Source organism: Necator americanus, chromosome X, assembly GCF_031761385.1.
Source record: "Necator americanus strain Aroian chromosome X, whole genome shotgun sequence".
In the NCBI taxonomy this organism is placed as follows: Eukaryota; Metazoa; Nematoda; class Chromadorea; order Rhabditida; family Ancylostomatidae; genus Necator; species Necator americanus.
In genome coordinates this window covers 32,027,817-32,041,015 of record NC_087376.1, presented here as the reverse complement: position 1 = coordinate 32,041,015, position 13,199 = coordinate 32,027,817, and the positions used below count along the sequence as shown (strand labels likewise).

At 33.4% G+C, this 13,199-nt stretch overlaps 2 protein-coding genes across 3 annotated transcripts; one reads left to right on the top strand and one right to left on the bottom strand.

Annotated features, from left to right (window-relative positions):
• Positions 1-2,053: 2,053 nt before the first annotated feature.
• Positions 2,054-5,557, top strand: RB195_026103 (uncharacterized protein; the record flags this gene model as incomplete). 2 transcript variants are annotated; one of them, XM_064214515.1, is made up of 4 exons in its annotated part: positions 2,054-2,081; positions 3,553-3,611; positions 3,844-3,907; positions 4,383-5,557. In XM_064214515.1, the coding sequence occupies 4 exons, from the start codon at positions 2,054-2,056 to the stop codon at positions 5,555-5,557; spliced, it is 1,326 nt and encodes a 441-aa protein (XP_064070395.1). The 2 variants fall into 2 exon arrangements, with proteins under 2 accessions (XP_064070395.1, XP_064070396.1); XM_064214514.1 differs by having other exon boundaries at positions 3,505-3,611.
• A 667-nt stretch (positions 5,558-6,224) lies between these two features.
• Positions 6,225-9,730, bottom strand: RB195_026102 (uncharacterized protein; the record flags this gene model as incomplete). Its single annotated transcript, XM_064214513.1, has 11 exons — positions 6,225-6,228; positions 6,297-6,472; positions 7,008-7,202; positions 7,270-7,487; positions 7,558-7,699; positions 7,758-7,874; positions 8,089-8,180; positions 8,374-8,469; positions 9,061-9,197; positions 9,281-9,377; positions 9,631-9,730. The coding sequence occupies 11 exons, from the start codon at positions 9,728-9,730 to the stop codon at positions 6,225-6,227; spliced, it is 1,374 nt and encodes a 457-aa protein (XP_064070394.1).
• Between the last annotated feature and the right edge of the window lie 3,469 nt (positions 9,731-13,199).

The following is a 13,199-nucleotide window of genomic DNA, read 5'->3' as shown; positions in this document are numbered from 1 at the left end:
TAATTCTTTTTTTCCTCAGATCTCTTATCTTTCCATCATTTCCCCGGTGTATATATACAGATAGAGGAAAAACCAAAATGTCCATTAGTGCACTATTTTATTACTCCTCTCTTATGTGTCATTTTGATTATTACAAATAATAAATTGTTTTTATTACTAATTATTACAATATAACAAATATTATAAATTATTGAATTATTTGGATAACAACAAATTGTACATTAGAAAGTTATTTATCATTTTATGCTTACATAGCTCTCCTACGAAATATTGCATTTCTAGATTAACAAAGAAAATCCGCATTTACTTTTACAAGTATCCTGGAAAAACTTGATCAATTATTGTGTTTCCATGCAAAATTATACTTCAAATTTAATATCATTCTCCAAAAACTTCCTTCACAGATCCTTAGCATACCAATGTTTCAAAAAATCCTCCTCACCGAATACGATTGAGTTTGAATGAGGTTAATTGTTACTATACTACTATAGTATTGTTACTGTAATTTTACGCACCGTTTGAATGTCTATTCAGAATAGCCTCTATTTACTCGATGCAATATATCTGGTAAAGTATTTCATTAAAATTTTATTGTTTTATTGCTCATCGCTCCCAAAAGGAACTTATATACAGCGAAAGTGTACATCCAAACTGAGAACTGAGAAGTGAGATGGAAAATTTCCAGGAAAACGTTTCTGATCGATGTATTTGTTCGGGAAAATGGTGATTTAGTGGACTCAATGCCATTGTAACTCTAAAAGTTTGAAAGCATTAAAAGTTCCCCGTCAAAACTATTACTATTTTTCCAAAATAGTATTCCAAAAGTGCCGTTATGGATCGATAATTCCAACGAAATGCGATTATTAGAGCCGAATTCATGAAAATCGTTGTATTGCGGCAATACAAAGCCCTGATTCATATACAAGAAATGAAAAGGGATGAAATCAAACCAATTCAAAAATAGTAATTTCAGAAAAACTCGCAACATTCTTTTTTTCTCACACTTTTTGAGGTGAAAAGATATATTCACTTGTGCTAGAATTCATTGACGAAACATCTCCATTATAATGTGTCCAAGATTTTTGCGGATTATTGTTGGATTTGGTGTAGTCCATTTTATCTACATTTTGGCTAGGACTAGGGTTCAATGCCTTGGATTTGCTGGAATACAAAGATTGTTTTAATTTCCTCAAGCCAGACCACCTTGTTGGTAGCACAGAGAAAACATAATTAGCCAAAATGATCCGAGGATGGCCCCACTTGAACCAGATACCAATATCCAGATAAGAAGCTTAGCAGCAATCGAATTTTTCTTAAATAATCAATAACTAAAAGACAATGCAGCGACCTTAGAAGTAAAAGCACAACGATTCAGTGCTTTTTCCGAGATATAAGTAATTTTGCTGTAGCATCCAGTAAATATTTCAGCTCGAAAATCCAAAAACTAGCCGTCTATCCAACGTTAACGGGTCACCAGCTGCTTCCCGTATAAACATAGCCCGAACAATGGAGTAGGAGCAATCCACATATTCTCGTTAATCTGATTTTGTTATCCTTGAAATTTTATGGACCCATGAAATTAGGAATATTTCCAGTAGATTTCACAATATTTCTATTATTCAACGAATTATGGCTCATTGTTCATGAAATTAACAACTATTAAGTGATTATTCATGTTTTTGCCACGTTTTATTTGCTTACGGAATTTGCGGAGACGAAACTAATGAGAATCCGCTGTAAATGTAAAAATAATAAAAATTCCACCGTCCTTACTAAGTACATCCACAATTCGAGAAACTGATGGACAACAAAGTATCGGCTATTACACTAAGACGTTCGTGGGCAGGCGGTCAGCAACCACACGGGACATCCTCTTCCTCCTCCCTGCATCCTAACTCCACCATTTTCCCACCTTAACCTCCTGCCTTCGTGGAATTGCTCCAAATTTCACAATCAAATTCTCTTCTCTGATCTCCTTATGCAAACAAATCCCCGTGAAAAAAATCTCAAAAAATTCTATTTCAGTGCTTATTTTTGACTGCAAGGACTAAAAATGGAAGGGAATGAACGCAATCGAGGATGTAAGTAATTTTATAAATCCGTATATGAAGACTACTTATTAAAAATTTTATTATAAATCCTCATTAATTTTTAAGCACTTTTTATGTATAGAAATGAAATGGCAAAATTATTCGAATCTTCAAAATGTTGTTGTTTTTTCGAACGTATTTACTATGGTAGATGGAAAATCGGATGCATAGAATTTACCCTAATTTTTGTGTCCAAACATTAATTAAAAAAAAACACAAAAACAGTTAATTTTATCCAAAATGGAGAGAGAATTTTTCCTTCAATGACTCCTACTTTTCAGCTAATCAATAAAAGAATAATTTCTTAGTGATGCAAGGTAGAATTGCACTTTTTTCTGGAGTTATATCTTTTATGATGCCTTTTTAATGATAAAACTGCTGGTGTAATCAAATTTGTGCTTCTATTTGTCTAAATGATTCAATCGAAGTGTCCTTAACCAAAATGTGAGATAAGCTTACAAGTCACCAAATAAAATTTATCAAATGTTTTCAAATAAATTTGGGATGCTTCACAAAAAGATTCACATTTTAAAAAGATAAAATATAAAAATTGAAAAAAAACACTAATATCAAGAATGTTAAGGCAATTCCTGATTGGTTGATGGTTTAAAATAAATAAACTCTATATTTTTGAACCTAGTTTATGTTAAGATTTCATAGATAAACGATTTCTAAGCGTGAATTGATTTCGCTTTTGTAGAAAGGACCGAGAGTGCACTTTTAGTTTTTTTTTTGTTTTTTTTTAAAGCACAAGGATCTGCACTATCTGCAAATTGCACGTACAAATGAACACCTGCAGGATTTTTGCAAAAATTCTTTTCGACCACGATTATTTGCTAAACAAACTGATTCCAACAAAATCTAGTATTGCTATGAATAATTTCTTTTAAAACCAACATGAATTAATTATTTTTAACTAATGAATCTATCTATAATATCATGAATTATCATTCGTCGAAATTATCATTCGATCAATTTTGTGGAAATTCTGCTCAGTCAAAGTTTTTTCTTTGAAAAAAAAAATATTGGTAGTAAATGATCAATAACGCAAAGTTTGTAAGCTAAAATTAAACACTAAATCGACCAGGATATAATTTTTTTGTAAAGTATATAGGCGTGTTTATTCTGTTTTTCAAGGCATCGACCTAAATTCTAACAATCCAATTTGAAAAATGCTCATTCTCGAAATAATAGCACAATATATAATGCCTAATATTAGATAGATTTCTGGATTCTATGATGTGGATATAGCATGCAGATGTAAGTAATTTCTCTCACAGTAACAAATTAGTCAAACTATATATAAAAATATTTTTCTCTGACTAAATGCAAGATAATATTATTATTATCTAAGTTATTTCATAATTAATTTATAATTAATTTAATATTGCCATTATTATTTAAAACTATTAAGATCTATCTACAGCCGATCGTCACTATTTACTGCAAATATTTATTTTAGTGTGCAGCTTCAAATTTGTTGCGATAGGCACCGTCGTAGCTGCACTTGGAATCTTTCTAGTAAGTTATATACAACTATATTTTAAATTTTATATTTAGAATATTAAATTATCTCGGAACTTCTCCTCGAACAAATAGGCCAGTTTTCTTTCGATTCCGACATTTTTTTTCGGATTTGTTCTATGTTTGCACAAGTTTCTTACAGCAGCTCACAATCACATTATCTATCTACTGCTCAACATCGTAAAATTATATCAATTAAAATAAAAGTAAGTAATTTTTCTCTGTTTAGGGAGTCTATTACTCAGGACAAAATGTACAACAAATTGCTGTATCTGTCCAGCACACGCTTCAAAGTGAGTTACACTTTTTTCTTCTGATTCCTGCATACAAAATAATAGAAACTCTGAACTTTAGTTATTAGTTAAGCAAGATCCCTTGTTGTGTTTTTGTTTTGATGATAATGTTTACATGCTCTACCCACCACTACGTCTGGTCCATAATTCTTTCCGTTATCAAAAAAAAGGTTAAATATTACAAGAGATACTAGTAAGGGTTCTACTTCTTATTTAAAACCTATGAAAAAAAGTCCACTACCCTATTTTGCGCAACTTTTTTGTGGCAGTCAGTTGAAATTTTCCTGTAAATAAAAAATACCTCGATATCCTGATACCTAAGAGAAGCGATTTTATGCGCAACAATGGAAAAAAAGGAAGAAATTATTAAGAAAAAGGTCCGAAAAAGTAAATTTGTAAAGTTCAACGATATTTCCTAAAAAAACTCCATTTTAAATTGTTCTCTTTTTCTAGTGATGAGTAATAAAATTTTCAGAATATGGGATTCCGATAGGTCAGCACCGTAAGGCTGAAGAAGTGAAGGAAGAAAAACATTATCATCATCACCAAGAACAAGAAAGACCGAAACAACAAGTTGACGAAAGAGAGCGAATGAGACAACAACAACTTCGTGAGCAGCAGGAAAGGAGGAGACAACAACAGGAACAAGAAAGAATACGACAACAAGAGGAGGAAGAAAGAAGACGAAAACTTCTACATGAAGAACAGGAGAAACTACAAAAAGAACAAGAACGCTTGAGAGAACAACAACAACGAGAAGAAGAAAGAAGAAGAGAGCAGCTGAAAAGAGAGGAAGAGGAGAGGAGACGACAGCAACAGCAAAAGGAAGAGGAAGAGAAGCTACGAAAACAACAGGAGGAACAGAAACGGGCAGAGGAAGAGAAAAAACGATTGCAACAACAGAAGGAAGAGGAGGAAAGATTGAGGCAACAAAAGCAGCGAGAGGAAGAGGAACGAAAGAGACTGGAACAACAAAGACAAGAAGAAGAGCGAAAAAAATTACAGCAACAGAAGGAAGAACAAGAGAGGCTGAAGAAAGAGCAGGAACAACGAGAACAACAGGAGAAACAGAGGTTAGAGCAACAGCGTATTGAAGAAGAAAAGAAGAGACAACAACAGCAACAACAACAACAACAACAACAACATCCGCCACCACAACAGCAACAACAGCAGCAGCACCAACCACCACAACAGCAACATCCACCACAACCACAACAACAACAATATCCACCACAACAGCAGCAACAACAGCAGCAGCACCCACCACCGCAACAGCAACATCCACCACAACCACAACAACAACAACATCCACCACAACAACGGCAACAACAGCAGCAACAACAACAACAGCATCCACCTCCACAACAACAACAACAGAATCCACCACAACAACAACATCAGCAGCAGCAACAACAGAAACCACCACCACAACAACAACAACATCCACCTCCACCACAACAACAACAAAAACAGAATCCACCACAACAACAACATCAGCAGCAGCAACAACAGAAACCACCACCACAACAACAACAACATCCACCTTCACCACAACAACAACATCCACCACCTCCACAACAACAACAACAACAACCACAACAAAAACAGCAACAGACACAGCAACAACAACAACCTCCAGCGCAACATTGAGGTAATATCGATTTGTTTTTTACATTTTTACGACTTTTAACTTCACTCTTCTCTTTAATTCTGAGTTTCTGGATTTTAAGGTGAGTGAGTTTAAGGTAATTTATATACGTAAAACTTGTTTCGGATAAAAGAGTAAATAAACAAAAAAGAATACAAAAATAAGATAACAGCGGGAAAATATCACTTTTTCTTTGGTTTTTCTTTTTTGCAGTTGAGTTGAAATGTAACGAAATTATTGGTTGCGTTTTAATTTATTTTCACATATTTCTAAATATTAAGGAGTTTTTAGTTAGGTGCTCATAATTTTGCTTTAAAATAATTATTGCGGTTTTTTTTCTTTGTCAACATTTTTTTTTCAGTAACGAATGAGCATAGCAGAATATACGTGTGTATTAACTGCCCGAGCGCTCAACGATCGGAAACTCACTTCGAAGACTCGATTTTTCACAGTTTTTACCACGTATTACTACAATTTTTAATACTTTGTTATAGCCATAAAGTGGATTTTTGTCTTAAATTTCAGAAATTCGAAAAAATCCTTGAAAACAGCTTTGCTTAGGCTCTTAACATGTAAAATGCTCCTTGAGTACTTCTCTTTAGTTAAGCTTCTTATTTTCTATTTTTGTGAAACAAGTAGAATATTGTTATTTACACAGGTATAATTTTCTCATCTGGACCATTTCTTTGTTATGAATCGCACTTTAACGAATGTGATAAGTATGACAATAAATTGGCTCACTTTCCAATTAGTTGTTCACAGAGTTTTCCACATAGGACCGCTCTTGATCCAAATGAAATAGCGATACGTGCTGATTCTATTTGTTCATTCACATGTAAAACAGCAACACAATTCACTATCGTCGAATCTGCACCAAGTCGTTGTCCTTGTTTAAAGGTGTACACTTGAAGTCCATCCTGGAAAAATATCTAGGATAGAGGGCTTTTTTGCTCGTTTCTCTCAAGATTAGTGTAACACTGCGTTAAAGCAAAGGGTGTAAAACTCCGCAATAGTAACCAACAAAAAAAAAACATCCTAGAAAATACTTCAAAAGTACAAAATAATACAAAATTAGTGTTGAAGATGATAATTTTGCTTATCGTCATCATATTTGCCAGGTAGAGTGTGGAATTTCTTCAGAATTTCGATCCAGATCAATTTCAGAGGATAGTTCTAGTCATATTAATTATTTTCACTATGAAATATTTTCTATTTACAATTACTGATAAGTAAAGTCTAAAAAAACAATTTTCTAGTGTCCAAAATAAGTCACATAGCCGCCCTATCGAAATATGTGGATATCCTAAAATCTATCCTGAAATGCCAATATCCAGCTACTTATAAAAAAGAAAATCATTTGTTTCTAAACTGTAACACATTCCTCCATCTAACTCTACCAAAAAATTTTCAAAAATTTCATTTATATAAATAAAAACATAACTGAACACCTACCTTCATTCGTGGAAATTTTACTGCGATAATGAACTGAGATGTGCTCAACATCACTTTTCCGTTCGAATCCACCAAATCGGAAATACGCCGAAATTCATGGATTCCTTTCTCATCTCGAATTGTCACCGTAGGATTAAAAGCCAAAAATACCGATGAAATATCGCTGGCACCAGTGCATAATGCGCCGACCCAACTCTGGAACCGTAAATTAATAAAATATGGGGAAAATTTTGAAGCTAAATGTATTGTAAAAATAACTTACTGCTAAGTTCATAACTTGTAAAGATGAATATTTGTCGAAAAGCTGTTGAATTGGCCTACTGATTACTGGATCGCAGTACTTGTTCAATGCACCCACAAATTCAGATATACTTAATCCAGAACCGAGCAAAATCTCCTCGTCGAACTCCAGAATGTGATCCAGAGTGTTTAGACGATGAGTGCTTAACCATTTTACGCTGTCACAAGACACTGGTATGGCTGAAAAAATTTTTAAAGTGATTGGTCCCAACTAAATACTACTAGTAAATAATCAATCCGCTATTCTCACTTAATCTTGTGATTAAGCCGGAAGAAACGATCCTTGCCTCACTGTTTGCTTGTAAATAATGCTCAAATTCCTCAAAATCCGATGGCGCATACATTTCCACTCGAGGACCTTTCAGGATAATATCAGTATTTTGTGTGTCCATCTAAAAAAGAAAATATGAGAATTTCGAGAAAGGCTAAGAACTCCGAATGACAGCTTACTATAAACAATGGAGGGAAAACAATCTCCTGAGATTCATCGAATTTCGGGAAATCGTCAAAGGTGACGAGTTTTTCTCGATCCATGCCATTACGGTTTTCCTTACAAGGACATTTGCCCTGAAATAATGAGATAATCCCAAAATCTCATTTATAATACATATACGTAAACAAAATGTGTCGTCAGATTTTGAAAAAATCTTTCTTAAGTTTAGTGTTTGATGGAAAAACAATTCTGCAAATCTATAAAGAAAAAAATCACGAGCAAACATATAAGGAGGATATTTATTTATTTATTTATTTGTCTATTTATTTAATCAAGGAAAATACCCACTCCATTCGCAGTTCCATTACAACACCCACTCTGTGAAAAAGATTGCAGCGCTTCCACGATAGGCCGATAACCGGTACATCGGCATAAATTTCCTTAAAAAAACGGTAGGTTTAAAATCAAAGTTACGGTAAAAAAAAATAGCGCTGCTACATCAGAATGACCGGAAAAATCCAGAAAACAACAATATCCGCTATTTCAAAGCCTAATTCCGAACCAATTTTCATATAAATGGTTGGTTTCTTTTGTTTAAAACAATTTTGATCCTGCACTTTCCAGAATACCTACCTTTGATGGACTGATTTATTTCGTGAATTGATGGATTAGGGTTATTCCTCAAAAGAGCATAAGCAGACATTACAAATCCAGGCGAACAGAATCCACCTGAAAACAAAAACCGTTGAGAAAGTAGAAATTTTTGAGAATTCATGCGAATAAAAAATATTCTGCAGGAATAAATTGATGTATTAGGGTTCTTGTAACTTCTTTTTTCTGCAATCACGCCTTAAAAGCTTATGATAGGAGCATGGAATGATCCACAAAACAATCTCTAACTGTACAAAATCCTTTATTTGTATATCTATTAAAAATTTAGTATTCTGCAAGTTTTTGATGATAAAATGGGTTTTTTTTTTGGGATGCAACAAATAGAATAGCTATTTTTTCACTGAAGAAGCTGTATGATTATTTGACTAAACCACTTTTTGATAGATTTTCTTCTAAAGAGTGAGCTTTTTCCTCATACTAATCACAATTTTTCAAGAAAAACTCTAACCGCAGGTCAAAAAAAAATGTGGACGAGTTCACATGCATCCGCATGTACAAAATCCTCAGAAGGTAGCGTTGCAATGCAAAAAAGGATACTGTATTCAAAATCACTACCTCCTGTTTTCATGTACAGACAAGAGGCCGTAAAACATTCCTCTGACTTTTAGGTAGAAATTCAAGAGTATTGTCAAATATTTCAATAATTACATTGGGTCCCATGTCCACGAGCGATACGCTCTTGAATCGGATGTAATTTTTTTGTGCTTCCTATTCCTTCCACAGTCAGAATTAATCGTTGATGTGACATGTACAGCGGAAAAAGGCAAGCATTGATGGCAATGTACCTCAAACAATAATATTAGGTTGAAATCCAGGCGATCAATCTACTGGAAGAGAAGAAAAACTGAAACAATTTTCTGGAACAAACCTTGCCTTCCGTAATGTTGGATCCCATTTTCCAATCGTTACCGTACAAGCACCGCATGCACCCTCTTCGCATCCGAGTTTTGTTCCAGTTAAGCCCACTAAATATCATAAGTACTAAAGAATAAGTGATCCATACAGTAAATAAAATAGAGTATGTAAATAAAAACATCATATAGTAAATAAAACAAATAGAAATAAAAACAATATAGAATGGTTGGCTTCAATATGGTCTACCAGGAATAAAAAACACAAAAAAGAGCAGTAAAAGTAAATTTAATAAAGAAAATAACGCCTGTATTACGAAAGTTATTCAAATTACAAAATTTGTTTAGTAATCAAACATAAACCTACGTTCATTACGCAAAAAATAAGCCAAAGTCGTCTCTGGATCCACATTCTCCGCCTTTATATACTTCCCATTCACATTGAAATGAATCGTTGTACAATCCATTGATTACCTTGAAACAAAACAAAACAATAACAGCAACAATAAAATAATTTCTTAACAATAAGGATAACGGAAAATAATTTCGTCTTTACTCATGTTATTTGTATTTGTTTTCTCATCAAAAATTATCTTCTCTATATACATCTAGAATTACGGATCAGACAACCGGAAATAATTTACAATTAGTTACAAATTAATTATTCACAAAACCAAAACATTCGAAACTACATTAATTACATTAAAAAATTACATTTTTTTTTCAAAATTAACGGAAAAAATCATCGCTCATCAAGCATCGCTTCCCTATTTTCCTAATCTCATCAAATTCAGAAAATAAAAGAAAAACCTTAGTAATGCAAGTGTTTTGTGATTGAGGAGAAACTAATAACTCTGGATATAAGAATATTGACTTTTCTCCTATTCCACTCCGTATAAAGGATTTCTATCCGATAAATGATCAGGATGAGTAAAAAAGTTGAGGAAAAGTTACTTACTAGTACATTAAAATGAATAGAAATTGCTCACAACGTTTCAAACATTAAAGTCGATAAGGTGATGATCGATTACTGTTACAGTTCCCAACAACATAAACATGAAAACAGTAGTCACAAATGTTAAACAATGATAAGAGTAGAAAATTAGGGAAAATTCAAAAATCAACATCTTCTCATGAATTCCAACCGTGGATTTCTTGGATTACAAGTTGAGTGAATGCTCGTCATTTAAAAAAAAATCGGATGTGTTTCAAGAATAACGAAACTTTTACAATATCCAGAATGTAAAAGTTTGAAGTGGAAGTGCGTGAATGTAAATGGAACCTCAGTCGTAGGATAATTTTTACAAGAATAATTGAGTCTAAAAATTTGTAAATAGAAGAACCTGTTACTTTTAAAAATTGCCTAATTTCTAACTCGGAAACTTCGGGATCTTCGCAGTTACTGAGTTGATATTAAAATGGAATCTCCACTTTCCAGATAGTCAGGATAAAGATTTCTTTTTACAAAATCAGGAACAGCAGTATATTAAGACGAAGTAACTTGTGTTTATAGCGAGGTAGGTACAAAGTATTACCACTTCAATACAAACTACTGAACAAACATGAGTATAATTAGTAAAAAAAAATGCCCAAAAAAACGTCCGCTACAAAGAATCCAGGAAAATGTGATCGGAAAAATATGTAAATACGTGAAGGAATCGTGAAGTAAAAAATCGGTAAATCTATTCTTTGTCGTTCACTGGTAACTCTTTTAAGGATTATACAATCGTTATCCACAAAAATGGTCGTAACCACAAATTTTGCGGATTTTGCAGGAACTTCGAAAAAAATGAAAGAGGAAAAGAAAGTAGGGATAGCATGAACTAACTTCAAAATGGTCTCCAAAAAATCGGGAAAAAAATTACGACGTAAAAACGAGTAGCTTGCTCCGCTCCTGAATATCATTTTTAAAGGAATTTTTGTTCTGTGAAATGGGATTTCAACGTATTTCATGCAGTCAACTTCACAGTGCATTTATTAATTAAATTTATAGCAAAAATAAATAGTCTAGGACATTTTTATCCTTCCTATTTCAAACTCCAGGAAAAAGTCTGACATGTACTCCAATGTATCCTTGAATATTCACACCATATTACTAAGATACTCCAAAAACGTAGAAGCGTTCAATACCGCGATAATTTCTAATGTTGACATAACTTTCAAAAAAAAAAAGCTGAATCCACATAATTTGAGGAGTGTGCAGTTGGAAAGAAAATTACTGATGTCGACAAATGTGATAAGATAACTCGGCGCGGGAGCGAACGCACAACAAAAAGATGTTAACCACAATTTTTTATAAACTTGAACGAACAATTCGCTAGGATGTCTGGAGGAAAAAAGTTGTATGTATTTCATTAGTAATAGTAACTATACTGTGAGCTGACGCAACTATTGTGAATAGTAAGTAATCCCAGAGTAAAAATATGTGCTTGAAAGATACATACTCCAGAGAATTCTAGACAAAAAAAAACAAACATGAGTTTTCTCAGCAATTTTATGCGATAAGTTGAGAAAAATACGAGAATAATGATAGAAAAAATGTGTTCAATGGAATTAGAGTTGAAAAATCACAAAATCCATAAAATATAACCAAATGCAGCCAAAACTACTATATTTAGTTTTAGATTTTAGCTGGCATATTCGAGAGAATTTTGACGAAACCAGATTTGCTGACCGCATTTTTTTTACAGAAAAAAATCGTCACAATTTTCCCGTCTCCATTTTAAGAATAATTTCCACATATAGACCTTTTTTGTCAGCGAAGCAAAAGTATTGTGAATTTTTTTTCAATAAAAAATATTCTCTATTCTATTTTATTATTATTATAATTATAATTATTCTGTTATTATTTACTATTCCATTATTCTATCGATTCTATCATTATATAAATATTCTGAACAGATAGCATCGCTTAAACTGTCTAAAACTTTTTTCTCCGGAGACTTTCAGTTCCCGGATAATGCTACACCGTTTAGCCTTTCCAAATATAATTAACATGGTCCTTTTCTAAAACCTAGGATCCCAGTAGCCCCTGCCTGGTAAGTTCTCCACTAAATAAAAAGTGATGGCGCAAAGATTACTGAGCCCATTCTGTTGCTCACGTTCTCAGGATTACTTGAAATTTGATACTCAACTGCGTGAACTAACATTACTAGTAATCCTTTGAAGGAAGCGACTCTAGTGATTGTTTTCATCGTTCGGCTTATCCCAAATAAGATTGGTAACGTTTATTGACCTAAAAACTCCAGAGCTTAAAATTCAGGAATACGACAGGTAAGTCAATGAATGTCACCAGCTTAAAGGCAGCATATCACGAATCTGAGATGGTGCTGATTTCAGGTGGATTATTTGTATCCGTATACAAATAATCCACCTGAAATCCGTACCACCTCAAATTCGTGGGGTGATGCCTATAATCCAGGGTAAGCGCAGTGCTAAGTAGAGCCAGTTAACTCATATCGTTGTTTTCTTTACTTCAGGACCTAACTGTACAGCATATCAAGGACTTGTCAATCGTAGAGCTTGCTTTTGCATTGAATCGCCAACATACTTCCAGATTTTAAATCTATTTCGAAGAGATTCGCTTAACTCCAGGAAGAACACGGCTCAAAAATCGTACATTTCAAGAAAAATATGATAGAGAGGTGTGAAACGAAATTCAACACTTGAGTTCTTAGAAAGCTTTTTTTTTAATGTGACATTCAGGACAAATAAAAACCATAAATCAACGTGAATATTCGAGGGCAAATATGAAAATAACCCTGTACAGGTATAGCTTGGCGTGTAGCTTTTTTTCTTTTCGAATTTTCAAGTCATTGCAGTGAAAAAGTGATGAGAATAGAATAAAAATAGCGAATAGAACAGCCTTTGTGCAGTTGCAACAATCATTTGACAGGATTAGGGACTGGTTTCGAATCGCGAATCAAATAGCATTAG